At 40.3% G+C, this 21252-nt stretch overlaps 1 protein-coding gene across 1 annotated transcript in view; it reads left to right on the top strand.

The window, feature by feature from the left end:
- lig1 (ligase I, DNA, ATP-dependent) overlaps window positions 1-18219 on the top strand; it is a 41236-nt gene extending 23017 nt beyond the window's left edge. The window contains exons 19-27 of the mRNA XM_026313191.1: window positions 1517-1627; window positions 3579-3650; window positions 5627-5771; window positions 6436-6518; window positions 7174-7326; window positions 12373-12426; window positions 14873-15016; window positions 15724-15816; window positions 18058-18219. Of these exons, the coding sequence (XP_026168976.1) occupies window positions 1517-1627; window positions 3579-3650; window positions 5627-5771; window positions 6436-6518; window positions 7174-7326; window positions 12373-12426; window positions 14873-15016; window positions 15724-15816; window positions 18058-18132 (930 nt within the window). The 3' untranslated portion in view covers window positions 18133-18219. The remainder of the gene's footprint in view (window positions 1-1516; window positions 1628-3578; window positions 3651-5626; window positions 5772-6435; window positions 6519-7173; window positions 7327-12372; window positions 12427-14872; window positions 15017-15723; window positions 15817-18057) is intronic.
- The last annotated feature ends 3033 nt before the right edge of the window (window positions 18220-21252 follow it).

The following is a 21252-nucleotide window of genomic DNA, read 5'->3' as shown; positions in this document are numbered from 1 at the left end:
CTTACCTCTCTCAGCACTTTCACCTTTTACCACCACTTACCTCCATCTATACTAAAATTTAGTAAGCAGAATGAAAATTTTGGGTGTTTGTGCTTAATTTATACGATGTAAGAAAGACACAATTTTAATGAATTTTATTATAAATTTGAATTAATTTGATTTAATTTGTGCTTAGATCTAATTTTCTTGTTTATGTAGCAACGTTTAATGTACCCGTCAATTGTTTTAATGACGTTTTTATCTCAGAGATCGATTGGTGATTATTAATGTGGCAGACTATTGGCTGAAAAAATTGCTTGAATTAAAATTTTCACCCGTCTGGACATTATGTTGTCATGGCATCATCTGTGTGCTGACACATTCTTGTGAACACAATAAATGAGCAATGCCTGAGTGAAACTTCACACTAACACACGTTGCCTGCATAGAGGAAATGGTCTGATGAGATTTTACAGCACCTTGCTGCATTATTTTGCATAATAATGAGCGAAAACTCATTTTCCCTGATGCTACTATCACTTCATAATGCTTTAAATTAATATTAATGCTTTTATACATTAATATTAATACAAATATGTGAATTGGTAATTAATGCATTACTTACCCTAATGACCTTATGAAGATAGCTGGTTATGCTTGATATATTATTCTGTTTCCAAACATCCCGTTACCTCTGATTGGCTTTCTCTGATCACCTTTCACATTTCACTCACTAATCGGCTTTTACTGTCAGCTCAGGATCTATTTTTTAACTTTCAAAAATCCTGGTGGCCCTGAGTGACCAGGAAGTAAGAGATTAATCCTCACACACAGGATTTGGTAGATTAGATAATTAGCAGCCACTTAGTGTGATCTTGAACAGCAGTTGTGATGGTCAATATAATCTGCCCATGAGCTACATGTTTTATCCCAAGCCAAAAACCCGTATCACAGAGAATAACTCCGAGCTTCCAAAGCCTTTTACTTAATGCTGAGATAAAAACACAAATTGGGAAATAAACAGAAAGTGTCTCTAGTGAAGCTTCTGGCATTATGTAAGCATCCGTCCACAACAGGGGAAAAGTGTTTAACAGGTTGCTAATTGGTTTAGGAGAAAAGATGGCAGCAATGACCATGGCTACTCAAGAATAGCGATAAATGTAGGGGAGAAAAAAATGTTACTGTGTTGTCTTTCATAGACGTTGGCAACAAAGTGAAGGCAGCTGCAGGTCCTGAAACAGCCTGAACGTGCCTTCATGCTGAATGCCTGTATTCATGCATTTTAAAATCTTCAGGTTAAATCCTTAAATGAGTTTGAGTCTATGGGTTTTGTTGTATTTACTGCAGTGAAACTTTCCAATCTTGTTTGCTACAGCAGATGTTGCTTATGAGCAGGCTGCCAAATAACATCATCTAGCTTTTTTAAATTCTGAAAACAACTTTTCATCATCTTTCTAAGTGCAACCGCTTTATGTTGTCTTTTTTTCCCCCCTCCTTTGAATTCCCCTTTGCTGTGTTTTTATCATTTTTCCCATAGGTAAAGAAGGACTCTGTGGTATCCTGTGTCTTGGACTCAGAGGCAGTTGCCTGGGATCGTGAGAAGAAACAGATCCAGCCTTTCCAGGTTCTCACTACTCGTAAGAGAAAGGTATGAAAGGAGAAGACTGAAATAAGATGGAAGAAGGAAGAATAAAATGCTCCTGGTGTCAAAAAGCTAGAGACTAGCAGATGATGAGAGGAGAAAAAAAATGAAAAGGTTGGCGAGTGAAAACAAGACTGAGATAAGGACTAGTAGGTGGAGGAGAAAGATAATAGAGTGAAATGATCCGGCAGACTGAGGGAGATGGACAGAGAAAGAGCAGACAGACAGAGGGGCAGACTGATAAGTAGGAGATGGAGGAGTCAAATGGATCGAGGAGAGAGGTGGAGGGTGTGAGATTGCAAATGTCAGCTAGGTGTTTTTTCAGTTTTGATCAGAATAACGGCATCTTTCCACCACACCAATCACATTAGAGGGAAACTGCTCCTGTCTGTATGTATGATAAATTGGGAAAGGAGGAATTAGAGCACATATATGGACAACATAGTGAAGAAAATTGCTAAAAATGATCTCAATTTTTTTTTTTTGCGGGGGGGTACCATTACCGCCACTATGAAATGATGATTATTTATAATGAGCATTTAATGCACAAAGTGATTGTACTGCCCTTCAGGCATTTTGTAACATCTCTACACTTATACACACACAAGCTTTCGTACTGAAATGACATTTCAGATAACATGAAACCAAATATGGTATAACACCATTAATGAACGGAGGGGACGGTAATGAGGGAGCATGAAGGAGAAGAGGGATAAACCAAGAAAAATATCTTTTTAAGTTTTAACACCAGAGGTTTTATTCTAAACACTGCAATTTAATTTTGTATTTCTGATCACATCTTTTTACCATCCGCTGCTCACAAAAGTTCTGGGATAACATAAAATTTTGGAGAACTCTACCAACTCTTTGTAACATCAAACTTAGTCTAATTAGAATTAGAAGTGTACAAATTGTACTAAGTGGGGATTCACGCATCACTAAATAGAAATGGGCTGCACCACCCACACTAATTCTTATGTAGAAATTACTTGTTATAGCCCAGTAAATGCCAGATTAGTTGGATTAAGTGCAAGATTAGATTGATGATCCACTGCACATTTAGAGTAAAGAGTAGGAAACATCATGCACCTGTGTCAGCACACCTTATCCACTACACTTTAGCACAGTTTTGATATTAACTCTGAAGTATTTACTTTTCTAGATGCGTACATATAATTAAAATAGTAACTGCACTTACAAATTATTTGCCAGTGAGTTGAATAAATCACAGGCTGCTTAGACTGCTAATGATAAAATATGTCATGCTATAGTGGCTTCCTTTCTGCTTTCATTCTGTGGTACTAACTGTAATGTATTCAGTGTGCATTATCTTCTCTTGACAACATTGGCAAACACAATTTCATGTTAATTTCCACCTGCAGATAAGTGGAAAAGTGTGAAACCATTGGTGAATCTAGTACATCTCATTAATAAAAACATTACTCCTTAATGCAACTACAAGTTAAATCTTAATGATGTAACCTGATTTAGAAAATCACTGGCTTGCAACTGGGAAGGGAGAACTTTACACAATTCAGTATTTCTTCAGCATAGTTTCAGAAAAGTTAGGGACTTTTGCATCCTTGGTGGAAACCAGGTAATAGAGCAGGCTGGAGAGTGTAGGGACTGACAGGAATAAACAGGATTAGGTAGAGGTAGAAGGGAGACGAGGAGATGGAGAAGTAGAAGCGGTTTGTCAAGTGAGTCAGGGAGTAGGAAGTGATATGTCGGAAGAGAAGCATGAACAACGAGGTGTAATGCTGTTAAAAGGGAGAGAGAGATAATGGGAAGGCGTGGTGGTTAACGTTCAAGATCAACGGGAGAGAAATCAAAGAGCTCTTTGTAACAAGTCCCAAGGTTGGATGTAGCGATTTGTGAATAAGATGCGTTTATTTGCATATTTTTGTCAAGGGAAAAATATTAAAATGTATGTATGTGTGTTCATGCTTCCCTGCAGGATGTGGATGCCTCAGAGATCAAAGTCCAAGTGTGTGTGTATGCCTTTGACCTCCTCTATCTCAACGGCGAGGTAAGACCTGGTGATGAGGAAAATATTAGCCTGAGATCTCCCTGAACACTCCTGTCATCATTTAAAACCAGCTTGTGTGTTTGTGTTTATTGTTTGTGAGCGTGCTCGCATGTTCGTCACCCCACCGAGATGCCAGCAACATCCCTGAATGCCAATGATGGTGCTACTGGAGGCCATAACTAGATGATGATTTTAATGCTCATTGTAATTCCAGTAGAGTGTGTGTGTCTGTCTGAGACTCTCTAAGTCTGTGTATGAAAGCACAGTCGCTGCATTTCTGAGGCTGTGGTGACGATGATAATTGTCACTGGGTGTGGGATCGAGCATGTTCTTTCCATCCAGATAATGCACATTTTTAAGCAGATTTTCTAAAAGTCAGCAGAAGAAGAAAATGAGAATTAGTGAATGTTTCCATAAGATAGTGCTATGTCTGTTTCCTTAAGTGGATGGGGACACAATTACATAATTAACAAGCCCAAGTACCTTTTAAGCAATGACAATTCATGACTCCTACCTAATGTGGCTTTTTTTTTTTTTTTTTTTTTAAATTTTATGAACTAATATATGTATGTCCATATCCATTCCAATGTATACATATATATGCGTATATTGCTGTTTCCCTTTTTTATTCATTTATTTATTATTAATTTCTGATTTCTACTTATCATTGTCAAGTCTGTTGTTTTCCTAAGAGGGTCTGTGCAGACTATCTCCATGAGATACCTCACTGCTGGACCTGCACAAACAATGGAGATATCAAACTCATGTCCTTGGCACTATTTTTTGGAATTTGGTCACTCTAATATCTGAGAAAGGTTTTACTGCACATGGTGTTTTTTACAAGACATTTTTGACAGAGTTTTTGCAAAATATAAAGAAAATTAAATAAAAATGTCTGGGTTTTGTGGCGACATGACCATTAAGGCAACACACATGTATGACATGCGTCAAAACACAGCCACCCAGTGTTTTCTGTGTCTCAGCCTGCACACCAGTGGTATCTTGATGCATGTCAACATGTCAGAATATGCCATTGTCTGTTCCCAGCAGTGACATCCTTGAGCTCTCCTGAAAAGCACCAGTTTTATCCCCTTCTCTCTTTGGATTGGCCTCTCTTGCCTAGTGTGCTCTGAGCATTTCTTTTGTCTCTAAAATGTATTTGATCTGTGCTGCAGGCATCAGCTGATATATGCCAAATCATTTGCATTATTAACGGCGTGTGTTGAACTTAATTTGACAAAAAGATATAAAATATAATAAAACATTTGATTAACTAAACAAATGGGAGAAATACTTTTAAGAGGATTGTTTGTACTGGGGTAAATCACTCATGACTGCAGGATATAATCATGCTATGGTCTATGCTATTGTTCAAATAAGACTATGATGCCTCTCTGGCTTCCCACACAAAAGCATGATCAGTAGTTTGTTTGAAGCCTGACACAGTTTGTTTTAATTATAGGTTTTTATTTATTTGAGAGCAGTATGTTAGTGCTGTGTCTGTACAGATGGAAATTAAGAAAAAGAAGGAATGCAGTGTCGTCGTTAATTGGTAAAAACTGCATCCATTTACTTTTTGTGCATCATCAGTGCAAGTGGGTGCTTTTCTACTTTGGCTTCTTTTTGAAGGATTCACATTTTAGTGCACAAATGCATTAAAAATACAGTAGGTGGTTGGAAACGTGTTGATTGTTCTTGTCTTTGTGTGTGTTCATGCTTGCAACCAAAGCCGTGTGTGTTCTGCATCTTTGAGACTGTTTGCGTGTGGGTGTTTGCATGTGTCCAACCAGAGCTGTCGTGACTGTGTGCATGTGTGAGTATACTCTTGAGACTGTGTTTGTGTGGGTAGCTAGTTGAGATGGCATTTCATCCTTGTCACCGCAAGGCTCCAAGCTACGAAGAGGAAATGGTTGTAATGACGTGCAGTTTTGCCGTTTGTAATGATGTGTGTGTTTTGTGTTTGTGCGTTTGTGTAGTCCCTGGTGAGACAGCCATTGTGTCGGCGTCGGGCTCTGCTCAGAGAAAGCTTCTCAGAGGTGGAGGGAGAGTTTGTGTTCGCCCGATCCATCGACTCCGACAATACCGACACCATCGCAGAGTTCCTGGAGCAGTCTGTCCGAGGTGTGTGTGGTTGTGTGTCTGTGAAGGAGATGGAGACAGGCTTGCTTACTTGTTTTCCTTCTTGCTGTCTCCTTTTGTGTCTTGAACTTTTTGTGTGTGTACTAACTGTGTGCTTGTTTCCTCGCCTGCTGTCCCTGTGCATCCTTAACCTATTTATGTGTGGGTGTGTTGCGTGAGAGTCTCATTTCATTTGTGCCTTTGCCTGCTGCCTTCATGTGTAAATTGAGTGTGTGTGTGTGTGTGTGTGTGTGTGTGTGTGTGTGTGTGTGTGTGTGTGTGTGTGGTATGTGTGTATTTGTTTCCCTGCCTGCTGCCTCTTTGTTTTGGCCTGGATGTTGGTTGTATTGTGTTTTTGTGTGTGAGACATAGACAGAATCTGTGAGTTGTGTAATTGGGTTTTCTTGTGTTGTGTGTGTGTGTGTGTGTGTGTGTGTGTGTGTCTCTGTATATGGGAAAGAACATAGAGATGTGCTTCCCCATGTGACTTGTGTGTATATGAGTTGGATGCCTGAAACTCCTTCGTCTGTGTGTCTCAGCCGCAGACAAAGACCTTACATGTATCTGAAAGATAATCTGTTAATTTCCTTTCTGCACGACTAGAGTCGTGTTTTGGGGTATTAATGTACGTGTGTGTGTGTGTGCGCGCGCGCGTGTGTGTGTGTAGACTCCTGTGAGGGCCTGATGGTGAAGACTCTAGAGAAGGATGCCACCTATGAAATTGCCAAGCGCTCTCATAACTGGCTGAAGGTGTGTAATGTAGTGAGCGAGGTCAGCACTGTGACACTGTAGTGTTTGTAAACATGGACACACACTCACCTTACGTTAGGTACGTTAGGTGTACCTAGCTAAAACGAATGCCCATGTTCAGCTTTTGTTCAAACTGTTTTAGACACATTAATTCAACATCAACGATGATTTTAGAAAATGTAGTTTGTTCAGCTGTTGAACTGTATTCTAATGTACAAAGAGCTTAATCTGGCCTAGCATCACTGATATAAATGTAGTCGACAAAACTTTCACTTACACACATATGGTAAGAGACCATGAAGTATGTACAATAGACCTCTAATGTACAGAAACTATTTTTATTCTTTAAATTGTATTTTTAATTTTAAATCCAGAAATAAAGCCTTTAAATGTGTTTCATTCATATACAGCCTAATTAAGGCATAAGAAATGACTAGTCCTCATTAAGATTAAAGCTAGAACTGATTTCTCCAGACAAGAACATTTTTAAAACTATTAGTTTTCAGACACTTTTCTGACAGGTCATATTGTTGATAAATGACATTTAATTAAGTCCACTGGGTGTGATATTTGACTGGATTTTACTAACAGAATTATTGGTTTTAATCATGCTTATATGGTGTATATGTATGTGTGTGTCTGTTCTCCTCCCCAGTTGAAGAAGGACTACCTGGAGGGGGTAGGTGACACAGTTGACCTGTGTGTGATCGGTGCATACCTGGGGAAAGGCAAGAGGACAGGCACCTACGGAGGCTTCCTGCTGGCCTGCTATGACGATGAAAATGAGGAGTTTCAGTCTGTCTGCAAGGTTTGTATCTGCGTGTGTGTGTGTGTGTGTGTGTGTGCGCGCACGCGTGTGTGTGTGTGCGCGCGCGTGTGTGTGCGTGCGTGCGTGCGTGCGTGTGTGTGTGTGTGAGAGAGTTTGGTATGCTGCAGGGCTGTGGGTTGTTTCACCAACTCAAATAATAATATGCAAATAGGGTTATTCAGTTTAACCATTTCTTAGTTTGTGGAAAACCTTATAACCGTATAATTCAGATTGTCTTTGCATAAGACAATCTCAAGACAAATAGGCCAATTCATCTTTTTTTACAATCAGGTCCATATTTACATAAAGCTTTATTGAGGAACATGATGGCTAGATGTTGTATCCTTAATTTCTTTATTCTCTCATAACAGCCAAAGGTCAGCAACAATTGCAGTATAAATAACTTCTGTCAGACCTACACATTTCAGCTCGTCACGTTTATCAAGATACGGTTATTTATAGTCCAAACGTTGCTTTGAAGTTGTCACAAATGCCTTCTCTCCATTGCAGAAAACCACAGAACTGTTTAGACAGACAAGTCACTTGGGAGAAATTATTTTATTGTGTTGTATTTATATTTACTTTGAAACTTTTTACTTGTACTGTAGCGTTCGGGCGAAGGTGTGCTTTGATGTAGCTGCATTAATGCAAGTAAACATAAAGGAAATTTAAAGAGTCACACACTTAGAATATGTGCTGGTCTTTATGTTGCTTATTTTACTAGCAAATGAATAATGCTGTGATGAATGCTGTTTCCAGAGCTGTCCAGGTCACAGGGCAAATGAAACATCTTCATATTTCCGGCCTGGACATGTACGTCATCTTTGCAAGCAGCTGTTGAAAATATTAATCCGTACTTTGCCCTGTTGTTGCCCTGTAGTTCACATGCAGCTTATAAATCAGTGACAAGGACTGTTAATTAAAAAATTAGTTTACGGTGTGACCGATGTTCAGCTCCAACATGGAATATTGCATCTTTCATGGGCTGTTACCCCTTTTGTTTGTCAGCTTGTCTCTCTTCTTTGCAAAATGGGCTTTAGGTCTATTGATTGAGGTGCTATAGTGTTAATAATGTGCATATGTGTTTGTAGTGTCTGTGTCCTGTGGGGTGTGTTTCAGATACGTGTTGTTAAGTGTGTGGATATACGCAGTAAACGTATTGGTGCATGTTTGAGAGCATAACATCGTGAACAAGGCTGAGTGTGATTTCGCTGCATAAATTCTGTTTCTTGTCTGACCTGCTAAAACCTTCCATCTTTTTTTTTCTTCCCCTTCTGCAACATTCATTTCTTCATGCATGGAAAAAGGATTAAGTGAGAAGCGACCACACGTTTCCCTAGCACCACCATTTCACTTTCTCATACTTCTACACTTTCACACCTGGGAGCTCAGTGGTACAACCCCAGCACTCTGCTGTTGCCCACTGAGCAGCACCACTGGAGCTGCTGGAGGTTAAAGTGGCTGTTAGATTAACATGTTGGTGTTCCAGACAGTGCTGCTGGTTTTTGTTTTTTTTTTTTTTACTATAACTAAAATTTCACAGGAGCATGTTTTGACACATAAGATGACTTTCCCAGGGTAAGTGAGACTAGGCTTCATGTGGGCTTAAGTTATACGACAGAAGACACCATTCAATGAAAATCTTTTGGATGACACAATAACTCCTGTATTTTTTCTGTTATTGATTTTCTTATTCAGCCGTTTCTCTGAATAGCTGCTAGCTGCAGAATTAAAGTCCTTCAGTTGTCGTAACATTTGATCAACACAGTAGTTTTTTTTTTTTCAAACTTTCTGGTTTCTTGCTCTGAACAAATGCTGACTGAGCTGCAGAATGGACAGATTTGTTCACGGCCACTTTGTCTGAAATTTACACTTTCAGCTCAGGTTTTGGCCACATTAAGTCAAAGTTGTCATAGCAAAGCATTTTTGTTTGGTCTCGGTTGTTTTTGGCAGTCACACTTTGGTTTTTTTTTAAAGTTGAGTTGGAGCATCACCTTCCCCATGCACAGCAGCTCCTGTAACATCTTTAAAATGTACTATATCGCCTCATACTTTCCACAATCTCCTAATTCAGTTTATTTCATAATGAAGTGGCAGGCTGACTGACGTTTCACTCGCTAAATGTCATTCAATCTTCTACTCATGCTACTAAACATAACATATTGTGGATATTGCAGAAAATGTACATGCAGTTTTTGAGAGCACTGCGCTGTTGGCCAGTTAAACATTTAAGAGACCTTTTTTTTTTTTTTTTTTTTTCTTTTCTCCCTCTCATCATAAAATATCTAGATGAACTCTTTGATAACTAAGAGGGAAACATGTTTTGCGTATGCATCACACCAACACTGTTAATCCATAAGTCTGCGTTCCTCGACAAATCTATTTTGGAGTCCTATATAAATAATCGTGGAATATCTGCCTCTAACAGGAAACATCTTCCTAGATGAAAAGAATCAATTACATGTTTACACAGGAGACATGGTGTGAGCAGCATGTTAGCAGCAGCAGCAGCTTCAGTGCTCAATCTGTCTACACAAGATGCGTTCAGTCACAGTGTTGAATGCAGGTCGCCCACATTTTGGCAGCTCTCGGGGCCTAACTCAGTCACTAAAGTTAATTGTGTCAAATGGAAGAAAAGGGATGTAAAAATGTTCTTTGGGCCGTGTTCAGAAGCGGAGGTCAAACATGAGCTGTTCATCAGCCTGAGTAGATAACACTGGATTGGTTAAAATAGACGTGTGTCAGATGGACAACTGTAAAATGCAGCTCATACTGTTTCTGTGTACATACCAACATAGTGAGTGCCAAACAGTTAGGGTCATGTGACTACAGCATCCATTTTCATGTGTGCTTCATGCCACGTTTCCTTTCTTTCGCTCTTCAATGTCAGCGATAAAAGCAGAAAGTCATAGAACAAAAGATTGTTGTCCTTGATATGGTAAACTTTAGCTGGACCTCAGTTCGAGAGGCGACACTGCAGCTAAAAGCAGAATTTAACCCACATTTCCATTTCCCTGAAGTCATCTCAACTATATGTCCTGCTGAAACGTCCTTGAATGAGACACGGGTCCTAAACAAATGCAGGAGCAGCACTGGTGCCGCAGTGAAGTCAGGCAGATTTCCCTCATAGAAACTCAGAGGAACTCAAATGAAACTGAACTGACAGTTGTTTATATTACAGTTATTTGGGGGCTTTGTTTACAAGCTATTGTACTGTCTGTTTGGCTTTGCCATAGCTGTGACAAACACCCCCCACAAGTTGTAAAAATTCTATGAAATCACAAAAGGCTATTCTTCTGATATTTGGTTATTGTTGGTACAGACATGCCGAGAAATGAAACCCCAGCTACTCATGTAAACACCTGTCTTGTTTACGTGTTTGAGGCTGTTTTGGCTCAGTAGAGCTGGCAGTTTGCTGCCTTGGTGCAACAGGAAAGTCCTCTTACATCCTTTGATGGTGTTCATTGACCATCTGAGCTGATATTATGGGAGGCAGGAACGACTCAGAGGAGCGAGCTTGTATGAGCATTTGTTTCAAAGAAGAAAAATCGAGAAGCATGTTAAATATGTGAGAATCAGTGGCTCAATAAAATTCAATGTAGTCTGCTTTGATACAGAATGAACAAGAAATAACAGCAGTTAAAGTTTATGTTCCCTCAGTACTAAGGCTGGATATCAGCACTGATCTCCAGAGTGGATTCACAGGGTTCAAAAAGATTTGGCTCTTGATGATTTAATTACATCAGTTAAATACCAGGGTAGTATGAAGTACTACTCAGAATTTATTCTGGGAACTTAAATGTCTTCTGTGTTGAACAAGTGAGCAACTCCTCTGTTTCCTTGAATATAAAACTGAATAAAGTGCACATCACTGGCTAAATTATAAACACATTTTCTGGTTATAAAAATGTGAACAAAGGATTTATTTCCCTTGGCAGATAGTAAAGGACCGAAACCAGGCACATCTAGATTTACTTTACAGCTACATGTGCAAAACAGCAGAGCAAGAATAATCGAAAACAACATGCACCACTTACTTAACAAGGTTATTATTGTGCATATTTCAAAAAGGGAATGCTTCCCATACAACATCCTTTTCCTATGATCCTTAATGTGACGCAGCCAGCCACACAAAGGATGTTCTTGTCTTTCCTTGGTTATAGCTCCTCCAGGCAGCCTCGTCAGTCCTCAGAGTGGAAATAAGAGCTTAGGGACATCCTTAATCATCGTGGACTAGAAGGACTTCTGGGTTGACCAAGGAACGATAAAATGAGGGAATTGGGATTCAGCCGTAATGATCAGTTTGACCACGGAGGGGCAGAAACTGAAGAGCTGCTCAGTAATTCATCTGCGCTGTTTGTTTTCAGCAGGTCTTTAAATAAAAATCATCAAGTATGACAGTGGACTTTGAATGTCTGGTTAGGGATGATTCCTTCTGCTTTGATCAGATATTTCCTGATCTAAATCACAATCATTAACTCAGGCCCAGAATGATATAATAAAGCATACGTGCAGTGTAACAACTTCTGCTTTAACTACTTCCTTCAGGGCAGCTCATTATTTCTTACAAATAGCAGCACAGCTGGTATCAGTTTAGGTCTGGTGAGATAAATGGAGCTGAACCCATAAAGGAGATACAGATGAATGTAACCTTCCAAACCTTGTGAATGTACTAAACGCAGCCTTGGGAACATTAAGCTTCTTTTGGGCGCCTGCAGAATACACCTTTAGAAAACTTGTGTGAGGTGGAAAATGCTATATGTGCATGATGTGCCAGCCTCTTTCTTTGCCTTTATGTGACTCTCAGCCAGTTACGTGATTCCCGTGTGTCAGCAGGTTCAGGTCTTTTGAGAGGTGACACGATGCTTCAGGCAAAGCAGGTAGACAAGGTGTAGGGGGTGGGGGAGGCATTTGCTTGCTGTTCTGTGTTCTGCTGCTCGCTGCCAAATGTCTTCTGTCTCACCACGAGGGAGAGTATATGTGTATATCTGTGTGTGTGTGTGTGTGTGTGTGTGTGTGAGTCTTATGACTGTTTGTCTGTTTCAGATCGGGACAGGCTTCAAGGATGAAGATCTGGAGCAGCATTACAAGTTTTTAAAGGTAAGCTGGTGCCGTGTGACTCTTGCACCTACTAGCTAAGGGAAAAAATGCAGCCTGACACTGATGTCATTTCTTTTTAAAATCATAACTTGGGCTTTGAAATTCAGCAGCTGCAGGTACTTAGACAGAATCAGACATTTTTGAGGTTTAAAGAGCCAGAATGAGTGTGGCTCAGGTCTTTGGGGCCCTTTCAGTGTACAAATAATCATTGCCTCATTTAATTCTTAATTTATTCCACCTTTTCAGATATAATAGAGATATTCAAACCAAAATAATATAACCAGCGTGCAAATGTACTCCAAAAATACAACTCAAGTACTGCTGTAATTTTGTCAGTGACTCCTCCAGGTACTTTTAACTTGTGTAAATGAGAGAAATCACAGAAATGACCCCCCCAGGCTTGCCCACACAGTGACTACTAATCTGAATGTGCCATGTATGCATTTATTGGCTTGCAAATGTGTGAACTTAGTCTCCCTATTTGGAAATATTGAGTGGAGATCATAAATTACTTCTTTCACCAATAAAAATATGCATTTGGAGTAAGTGTGCAGGCGTGCTCTGACGTTTAGGGATTTAATTGCTTTTTCAATTTACTTTTTAAGAGGTTCGTTCCAGAGCAGCAGAGCAGCAGCATTTGAAGAAAATGACAACTGCTTTCTGAAAATGATCGCTGTTGTGAGAGTCAGAATTCATTTGAGTGCTCTGTTGACTTTATCGGCTAAATTTAGACCTACTTTTACAGAAATAACAGGCTTTTAAAAGCAGTCATCTGTTTGTTAGATAACAGTGAGTGTGCAAATCTGTGACACTCTGGTGTTCTGAAATCAACTAACCATAAAGTAATATTTTAAAGGTTAAGGGTTTTGACTCTGTGGTACAAACTGCTGCATGGTGCAGAAACAGTGAAACAGTGATTGAGAAGGTGGTGTAACCTTTTTTTCATTCTCCCCAGACCAATACAGCCTCCCCACTGTAGTGCTTTGTAATGAAGCCCTCCATCTGAAAGTGATGGATGGTGAATTAAGGCAAGTCGTGTTGCTTTAGCTGCAGTACCGCAGGCCGATGGGACTCCAGACAGGGAGACGATTGGCTCTGTTCACAACCCCCTGGGTGGTGAGGTTCTGTGCTGTAACAAGGAACACACTGATCCCTTCTTTCTGCTCTGGATTTTATGATACTTGAATTGAGGCTTTTGACCAGTACAGATTTTTTTTTTAATTATTATTATTATTATTATCTGCCGCTGTTCTAATCATTGATTTGTTAGTAGGGACTTAATAAAAAGCAAAAGCTTCTCTTATGTGAATATTTGCTGGAATTCTTCACTCAGTGCTCGAAGGTATAAATACATTCAATCCAACACAAATAGTTTTATTACATTGAAATAACTCCCACACATTTGCTTCTTTAGGCTCATGTACAGTGTTATTTTAATGTAGCAGCTATTTCAATTAGTACTTGTTACATTTTCTAACCATATAGACTTAAACCATATTTAATGGGGGTCAGTTACATCCAGCCTGATACCTGACCGATCTCATAAAGCGTGCAGGTATATTAGTGTGGAACTGAGGGGCCACAGGTTGAGCCCTGACAGAACTCATGTCTATGAGCTGCAATCTTTTAAAAGACTCTACACGCCTACCAGTGCACTCATTGTAATTCATTCTGGGTAAGTGTCACTTGAATGCCTACTGTATAAATAATGTGTGTGAGAAAACCACCAACAGCACTGCTGCTAGAGTTAGCAGTTTTCCCAGCATTACTTAACTATGACCCAGTTCTGTGGGCACCACTGCAGTCGAGTTACATTTCGCTGTTTGTGAGTCACATCTGCTGAAATGGATGTTTTAGGCCAAAACAGAGATGGGTATCATTTGGTAAAAATGTGACACCTACGCTGACAGAATGATTGCCAGTGTCAAAGTTAAGAAAGCACTGGTAAATATTGTACAAGCTGCCAGTTTTCTTGCAGAATAGAAGTGCTCTCATTTTTTCTTCTTTACCATAAGAGGTGAATATCAAGTAACAAATGTGCATATCAAGGTGTTTCTGAATGAAGTCTTTCATGTAGGTGTAATGTGGTTCAGAAAGCAGCCTCTCCTGTTGCCCCTCAGGCGAGCTGGAACTCTCTGAATATGAGTGTTGAAACTCTGCGTTGTCTCTTGGGAAATGATTGTGAGGCAGAATCCAGCAGGACGACCAGAGCCACTATATCACTGTCTCTGTGAATGCACTGCCCTGTATGTGTCTACAGTGGATATATACACTCCTTCATGTGTTTACATTTCATTTTGTGGCTCTTTTCACACTATTGTAAAGTGAATGTCTTTGTTTTAGGTGTTTGACAACTTTAATTAGCCATTTTCACTGTTTTCCTCTCATTTACACATTGAAGTTGAGTATAATTGTGAATGCAAATAATTTGTTCTGTGTTTTCCAGGAGCACCTTTTGCCCAAGCCACGCGCCTATTACCGTGTCGACCAATCAGCAGAGCCCGATGTGTGGCTCGACGCCGTGCAGGTTTGGGAGGTGAAGTGCGCTGACCTGTCGCTGTCGCCCATCTACAAGGCTGCGATGGGAATGGTTGGTTCAGTCTGTTAATCCCCCGCCCTCCCTTTTCCCACATTAGCTTCCTTGGCTCGTTATGGTCTGTTGCTTACGATGAAAAGTCACAATTTAGCGCCTCTTAATTAAGTTATTAAAAGTGTTGTAAGAGATGCTGTTTTTCTTTTTTGTTTTTTTTAGCTGTGGTTTGGCTTTATGTTGCCCACAAAGTCCCACAGTGAATATCAGTGTTTGCCATAATCTAAATACTATGCAGCCTCTTTTTAATCAGTCAGAGAAAAAAGAGCACTAACAGATGCATTTGGAGTGTGAAAACTAATTATAGAAAATATTGCCTCTTTTAGCTGAAGGTGAAATGTTATATTTGACGCTTTTAGAATCTTTATTGATGAATCTCTGAATGTAATTCATTAATCATTTGAATAGGTGTTCCCTTTCAACCTTCCTTTGTTTTCAGAAAGACCTGAAAAATGTGCAAGACATTAATTTCTGGAGGTGTAATAAGATCTTGAGAAGCTGCCGAATTGTTGGGCAGAATCACAGTTTGTGGAACTGAGAGAGTGTGGTGTTTTAAACCCTTGAACTAAATGAGTTTTCATAGCTTTCAAAGCGTGACAGTCAAAAAATGACTTCACAACTCTGTCATTTTCAATAACAAAGGACCAGTGCTCACCAGCAGTGGAACATATGCTGATTTCTGACCATGTCTACATGTCTACCCTCAGGTCGATTCAGTGAAGGGCATTTCTCTGAGGTTCCCCCGCTTCCTCCGCATCAGAGATGACAAAAAACCAGAGGACGCCACCACTGGAGCGCAGGTACATCCCGCCACCTTACTCTAGTGGTGTGAAATCAACACAGCGAAGTACAAACTAATGTCTGAAACACAGGTTAGACATGAAATACTATCTTTGTTTTGTGTGTGAAGGCCCTGGAGTTCAAACAGGCCGGCCTTCTGCAGTATAATGACTGTAAACCAGTAAAAATTCAATCAGATGTTTGTTTGGCCATGCTACTTTGAAGTGCCATATAGACATGATGCATTATGATCATGGCCACTTCACAAGAGCTGTCCTGTAAAATGCGAAGGTTGAATGGCTCAGCTTTTTCTGCTGGCATTGGCTGATATAGTGTCCTCCCACTGCCTGTCGAACAAAGCTGTCAGGATCTCGAGTGTACTGTTGGAGTCTGGGTAATATATAGTTAGGCAGCAAATAGTGAAATATATGGTACAGTAGGGTAGCGCGGTCAGCTTCACCTGTAAGAACACGTTCGTTCATCGTCCTGTGTGTCTTCTCAAGAGAGACGATCTTAATCAGTCTGTCAAATTAAGTTTCAGCTGCTTTAATTCATAATAAAACAATGTTTACACACATGTCTCTGACCTGCCCTCTGACCAAGAAGCACATGGTTTTTTTATGAGTGAACCCAACCAGCCTGTATTGTCAGTCCGTGCACGCTTCACTATGCTACTATAAGTGATACAGAATACCTTATGCTGTCGACAAACAGCTCTTCTTTAAAAATATGAACCAACACTGCACCTCAGCAGTGAAACAGTCGGACAACAAAACACGTCTCATCTTTGAGAAATGAGATGAGCAACAAATCATCAGACTGGAGAAGCTGTTTGGTCTTTAGCTTGAAAAATGTCCTCAAAATGACCAAATATCAAAACAGTTGCAGATGAAGTTTGACACTGAGTTTATTGACTAATCCTTTCTGCTCTAAAAATGATTCAGTTTTTCATTTATGAAGTCAATTGAACTAAAAATGCCAAATATTCCCATCTTCCATCTTCTTTGACTGCTCTTTGGACAAAGAGTTGTAGAAAGCTGTGGTGGGTAGAGAATAAACAAATTAGCAGGTAATTTTAAACACGAGTCCGATGTTTTTGTTGATTTATTCCTGGAAATAATTCAGTGATTTGGGATGAGTGATGTTCCAGTAATGTACTGTAAATGCAGGGGCTCATTTGGCTGTTTGGTTGTGTTTACTGTAATGTTTACAGAAAACATTACATCATCCTCTGGCCTAACTCAGTCTGAAGATGCTTTTATGTCTGTGAAGCAGACGAATAATCAGTCCCTGAGTAACCACCTCCTCCAGCCACACAGAGCTGGCAGTGTAGCTCTCACTTGTAAATACTGCAACCACTTTGTCAGATAACAAGCTACTGTTCAGAAGTTTGATTCCCTAATAAAAATTTTAGCGCACTGGTCGGCATCAAGAGTTGCTCTGGAGGTACAGAGTCAGGCTGATGTCCAGAACCTGTCTCCAAAATCAAAGCCAGGGATCATGCAACCATTGCTTATTGTTGCATCACACTCCACATCCTCATGTGGGTTTTTAGCTTTAATAAGGCCCAAACATTTTAACTGGAGCCTGGATGTTTCTTACCTGAGCTCAAACGGTATTTATGAGATTCCCTGTTGTAATGTCAGTCTTCTTGAAATAGATTCATCAACCCTCTGTTACCTGTGGAGTCTGGTTTTGTAGTTGCTACAGTTGTGAGACATCGGCTGCATTTAAATGTGGGTTTTAACTGTGAGGATACACACATACTTTCACGACGTGTGATTCCACGCACTAATTTCAATGAAGCCTGACTCGATTCCCGTCAGCAGGAAATAAGAAAACGTGGAGCCTGAATGCGTTGGCACCAGTCAGTGTCAGGCTGGTAATCAAAGCTTTACCTTGATCCAGTGTTGGAGAATTAATGTGATGTTTTGTTGTTTTGCTTCTCACTGTGCTGCTCCACCATAATGGCAGTGATACTGTTGCTTCTGGGTTTGCCTGGTGTTCACACATTATTCATTGTGCAACCCCCTCAACTGATGAGCTCCAGTGAACGCACCCTCCATCTCCCAGTCAGCAACTGGGAGTCACCAACTTGAAAGCCCGAGATATGAATAATCAAACTGTTATTTTTAGCCTTTCCTCTTCATGCTACTGACCTGACTTTATGATCTTCTTGCTCTCCCTCCGTGCCTCCTTTGTTCTCTCTTTCTTGCTCCCTCTTTCTTCTGTTCAATCTGTCCATCTCCTGCTCTTCACAGATTGCTGATTTGTACAAGAAGCAGCAGCAGATTCAGAATCAGGGGGAAAAAGCTGACCTGGAAGACTACTACTGATTGTCTCTAGTCATCACCAGGGAGTAATAAATAATGGCAATTGCAATGTAATTGTAAATAGCTTTTTTTTTTTTGTAATGTTGAATGTTGTTGAATGAAAATAAAGACTCTTTTCAGCTCTATCCCAGTTCTAGGCATCTTGTCTTTTGATTTATTGAAGCTGCCTCTTTACTGACTCAATTTGAATAAATATCTTCCTGCATATGGAACAACAATTTCCAAAAAACCCAAATCGACTTAGACTCAGTTAGAGCCTTACGTGATGGTAATAGATCCCTGTCAAGACTTCCCTCTGCAAAACTGCCCGGCAAAACATGACATGTATGGGCGGCATACCAATACTTTCAGCTGACCTGATTTCTGCTGGAGCACTCAAAAGGTGGCAGCAAAGTGCATCCAGTGTGTGGTAATAAGAGGACAAGCCAAGGAGATTGCCAGCTGCCTGAAATGTTATTAGAAAAGGAAAAAGACGTGGGCGCTGACAGTTGCTTAAACAGCAGGACAAAGGAGAAGCACTCACAGCTTCCTTTAGATGATAGAAACCCACTAACTGTCCAGCCTGAATCAATCAGAGGCTGTCGGAGATGTGTGGAGGGGAAGGGTGGGGGTCAGTTTGCGAGGCAAGGACGAGCAGTTATTACATGCAGAGGCAAAGAGGATTGAGAGAGTGAGGGAATTGTGAGGGTGTGTGTGCAGTGGCGACGCACATTGAGCTGTTTGGTGTTGGCAACCTGTTTTGTGCTTTTATCTGTAAGAGCCCTGAGCAACTCAGAAGCGCATTAAATGCCAAATAGCGTGAATATGCAGGAAATATTTTGTTGACATTGGCAGACGCTGTTTGAGAGTTTTACTTTGCATAGAGGTGCATCAGACCAGTCTGCATTAGAAACAGAACTGCTGCAAATAAGACGTGGTGGTTGCTGAATTTTAAGTTGCAGTTTCTCTTAGGGAGACTGAAATGCTAGATGATCCAGACTAGTATCTTTTAATATTGGACTCATAGCCATATAATGTGGTACATATGTCCAGAGTTACTTGAGAATGACAGAAGCAAAATAATACAAATTTTAAATATGCAAAAAAGTGAATAATAGTGAACTTTTCAGTTTTCACAGCCTGTAGTTCTATGAACTATAAATGAGGCCAGTCAGGACAAGAGAAGCACGGCAAATACAATCTTTATCCTGACGGTGTAAATACTGCCATGTACTGTGTGCTACACCCATATGAGCTTTTACATTTTATTTGTTCTGCAGCCAAGAACCAAAAATAAAACCCTAATGTTATAAGACAACAGTTATCAGTTATAAAAAACTATTTCTCTTTCAGATCTTCTGGATGCAGAGTTCTCCTCTTGGAGATTCATTTGCATACTTATTGAGTAGTTTGATCCATGTCACCACCTCCTCATGGTTTTGTAATCTGTTGTACAGCACAGAATGACACTTGAGGCTGAATGGCCGTGCAGCAGATGACTTCAAATCGCTTTTGCAAATGGCACTCTGCTGTTCCAGGAGGTAAATCACCCAGAGGGTTGAAGCTAAGACACTGACTGATGCTCCAGGTTTTGTGACTTGTGAATGTGCTGGTTTACCATACAGCTGCTACAGGGAACGTAGCCGGCCAATCTGTCTAGACTTCTCTGGGTGGGAACAGTGGGACCAGAAGAATCTGCACATACTAGATAAGGGCTTTCATTTCTTGCTTTGCAGTAAGAGAACAGAGGAGGGTCCATAGAGGAGGTTGCACACACATGAAAAACCCTTGGTGAATCTATAGTTCTTCAGCTTTCTTGGGCAGATTCGAGCCAGGCAGTCGGACAGGCTCTCTCCTGGAATATTCTGTACAATTTTTTGAGCCTTTAGGGCAAAATCTTCCAGTGTAGAAACACTTTAACCTCAAAACAGTGAGTAGAGCAGCCCTTTCATAGAGAATACTGTCTATTTATGGGTTCTCTATAAAAGGTTCTTAGAATCTGTGCACCCTGAATTCATTCAGTAGAGTCCATGAAACTCCACAAAAGCATGAATTCATAGTGAGTAGCTAGTAAAGATTTCCACAATTGCTGATTTGTCAACAGTACAACAGAATAAAAAACTGCTGTATCTTCAACAGCTTTAGCAATGTTTTTTTTCATAGTGACGAGATGCATTTCTGATGTAACAGACTGAATGTTTATATTAGGGACTTAATAAAGGCGTAGTGGTGTTCAGTTAGGTTGGAAGTTGTACTACAAGTAAGTGTCAGAGGCTCTAACAGCCTGTAACTGGAAGCTTGTAGGTCCAGGTGGTTTTTCTAAGGACTTATGTATCTTAGGGAAGACAAGCAGGAAAATCTTTTGTCAAAAACCTCATTTCAACTTTGAGCATATTTTGAGTCAAGAAAAGAAGCCACCTCGTTCTTGAATACAGGATCATTACTGGGAAACTTTCATTGGCACGTTGGGGACATGTCTCATTATCATGGGACTTTTAATTAATCTGAACAATCCCACTCATGGTTTTCAGTGTTGTTCTTTCTACAGCTGCTGTATCTTTCATCTTTTTTTCTCATTATTGGGTCAAAATTTGCACCAGTCACATCCTGTTTATGACCAGTACCTGCAAAATGGATGTCATTCCAATCAGCTAGGTCAGAGCTAATGTTAGCATGCTAGATTAAAATGATGGACATTGTTACAGCGCCCACATCATAACGTCAGCAAGTTAGCATTGTCATGGAGAACATATTACTATGCTGATGTTAGCCTGTGAGTCAAAGCGCTGTTGTGTCCTAAAACAGCCTCCCAGCAGCCAGCTGGGCTGTGAACGGGCTTGTTCTGATCTCTAGGGATGCACCAGGTGATCAGTAATGTGTTGCTCCAGGACACAGCAGGAAGTTGTGCTGAACACAATAAGATGCAAGAAATAAATTACAAGCGTCGGCAGACTGGCACCCCTGCAGCTGCACGGTGGCATGCATCAATTGTGTACAGTGTTGGCTTTTCTGCAGGATATTTGCATGTGAAATGTTGCCAATTCTGCCGTGACTCTCACTGCATGTGGTATACTATCGTTACTGTTCCACATGCAGAGTGGTTTATATTTCCTATAACTCATGAGATCACTATTTGTTATGCTA

This window comes from Mastacembelus armatus, chromosome 17 (genome assembly GCF_900324485.2).
Source record: "Mastacembelus armatus chromosome 17, fMasArm1.2, whole genome shotgun sequence".
Lineage (NCBI taxonomy): Eukaryota > Metazoa > Chordata > Actinopteri > Synbranchiformes > Mastacembelidae > Mastacembelus > Mastacembelus armatus.
Note: the sequence above shows the minus strand (reverse complement) of the source record. Positions and strands in the feature narration are given on the sequence as shown.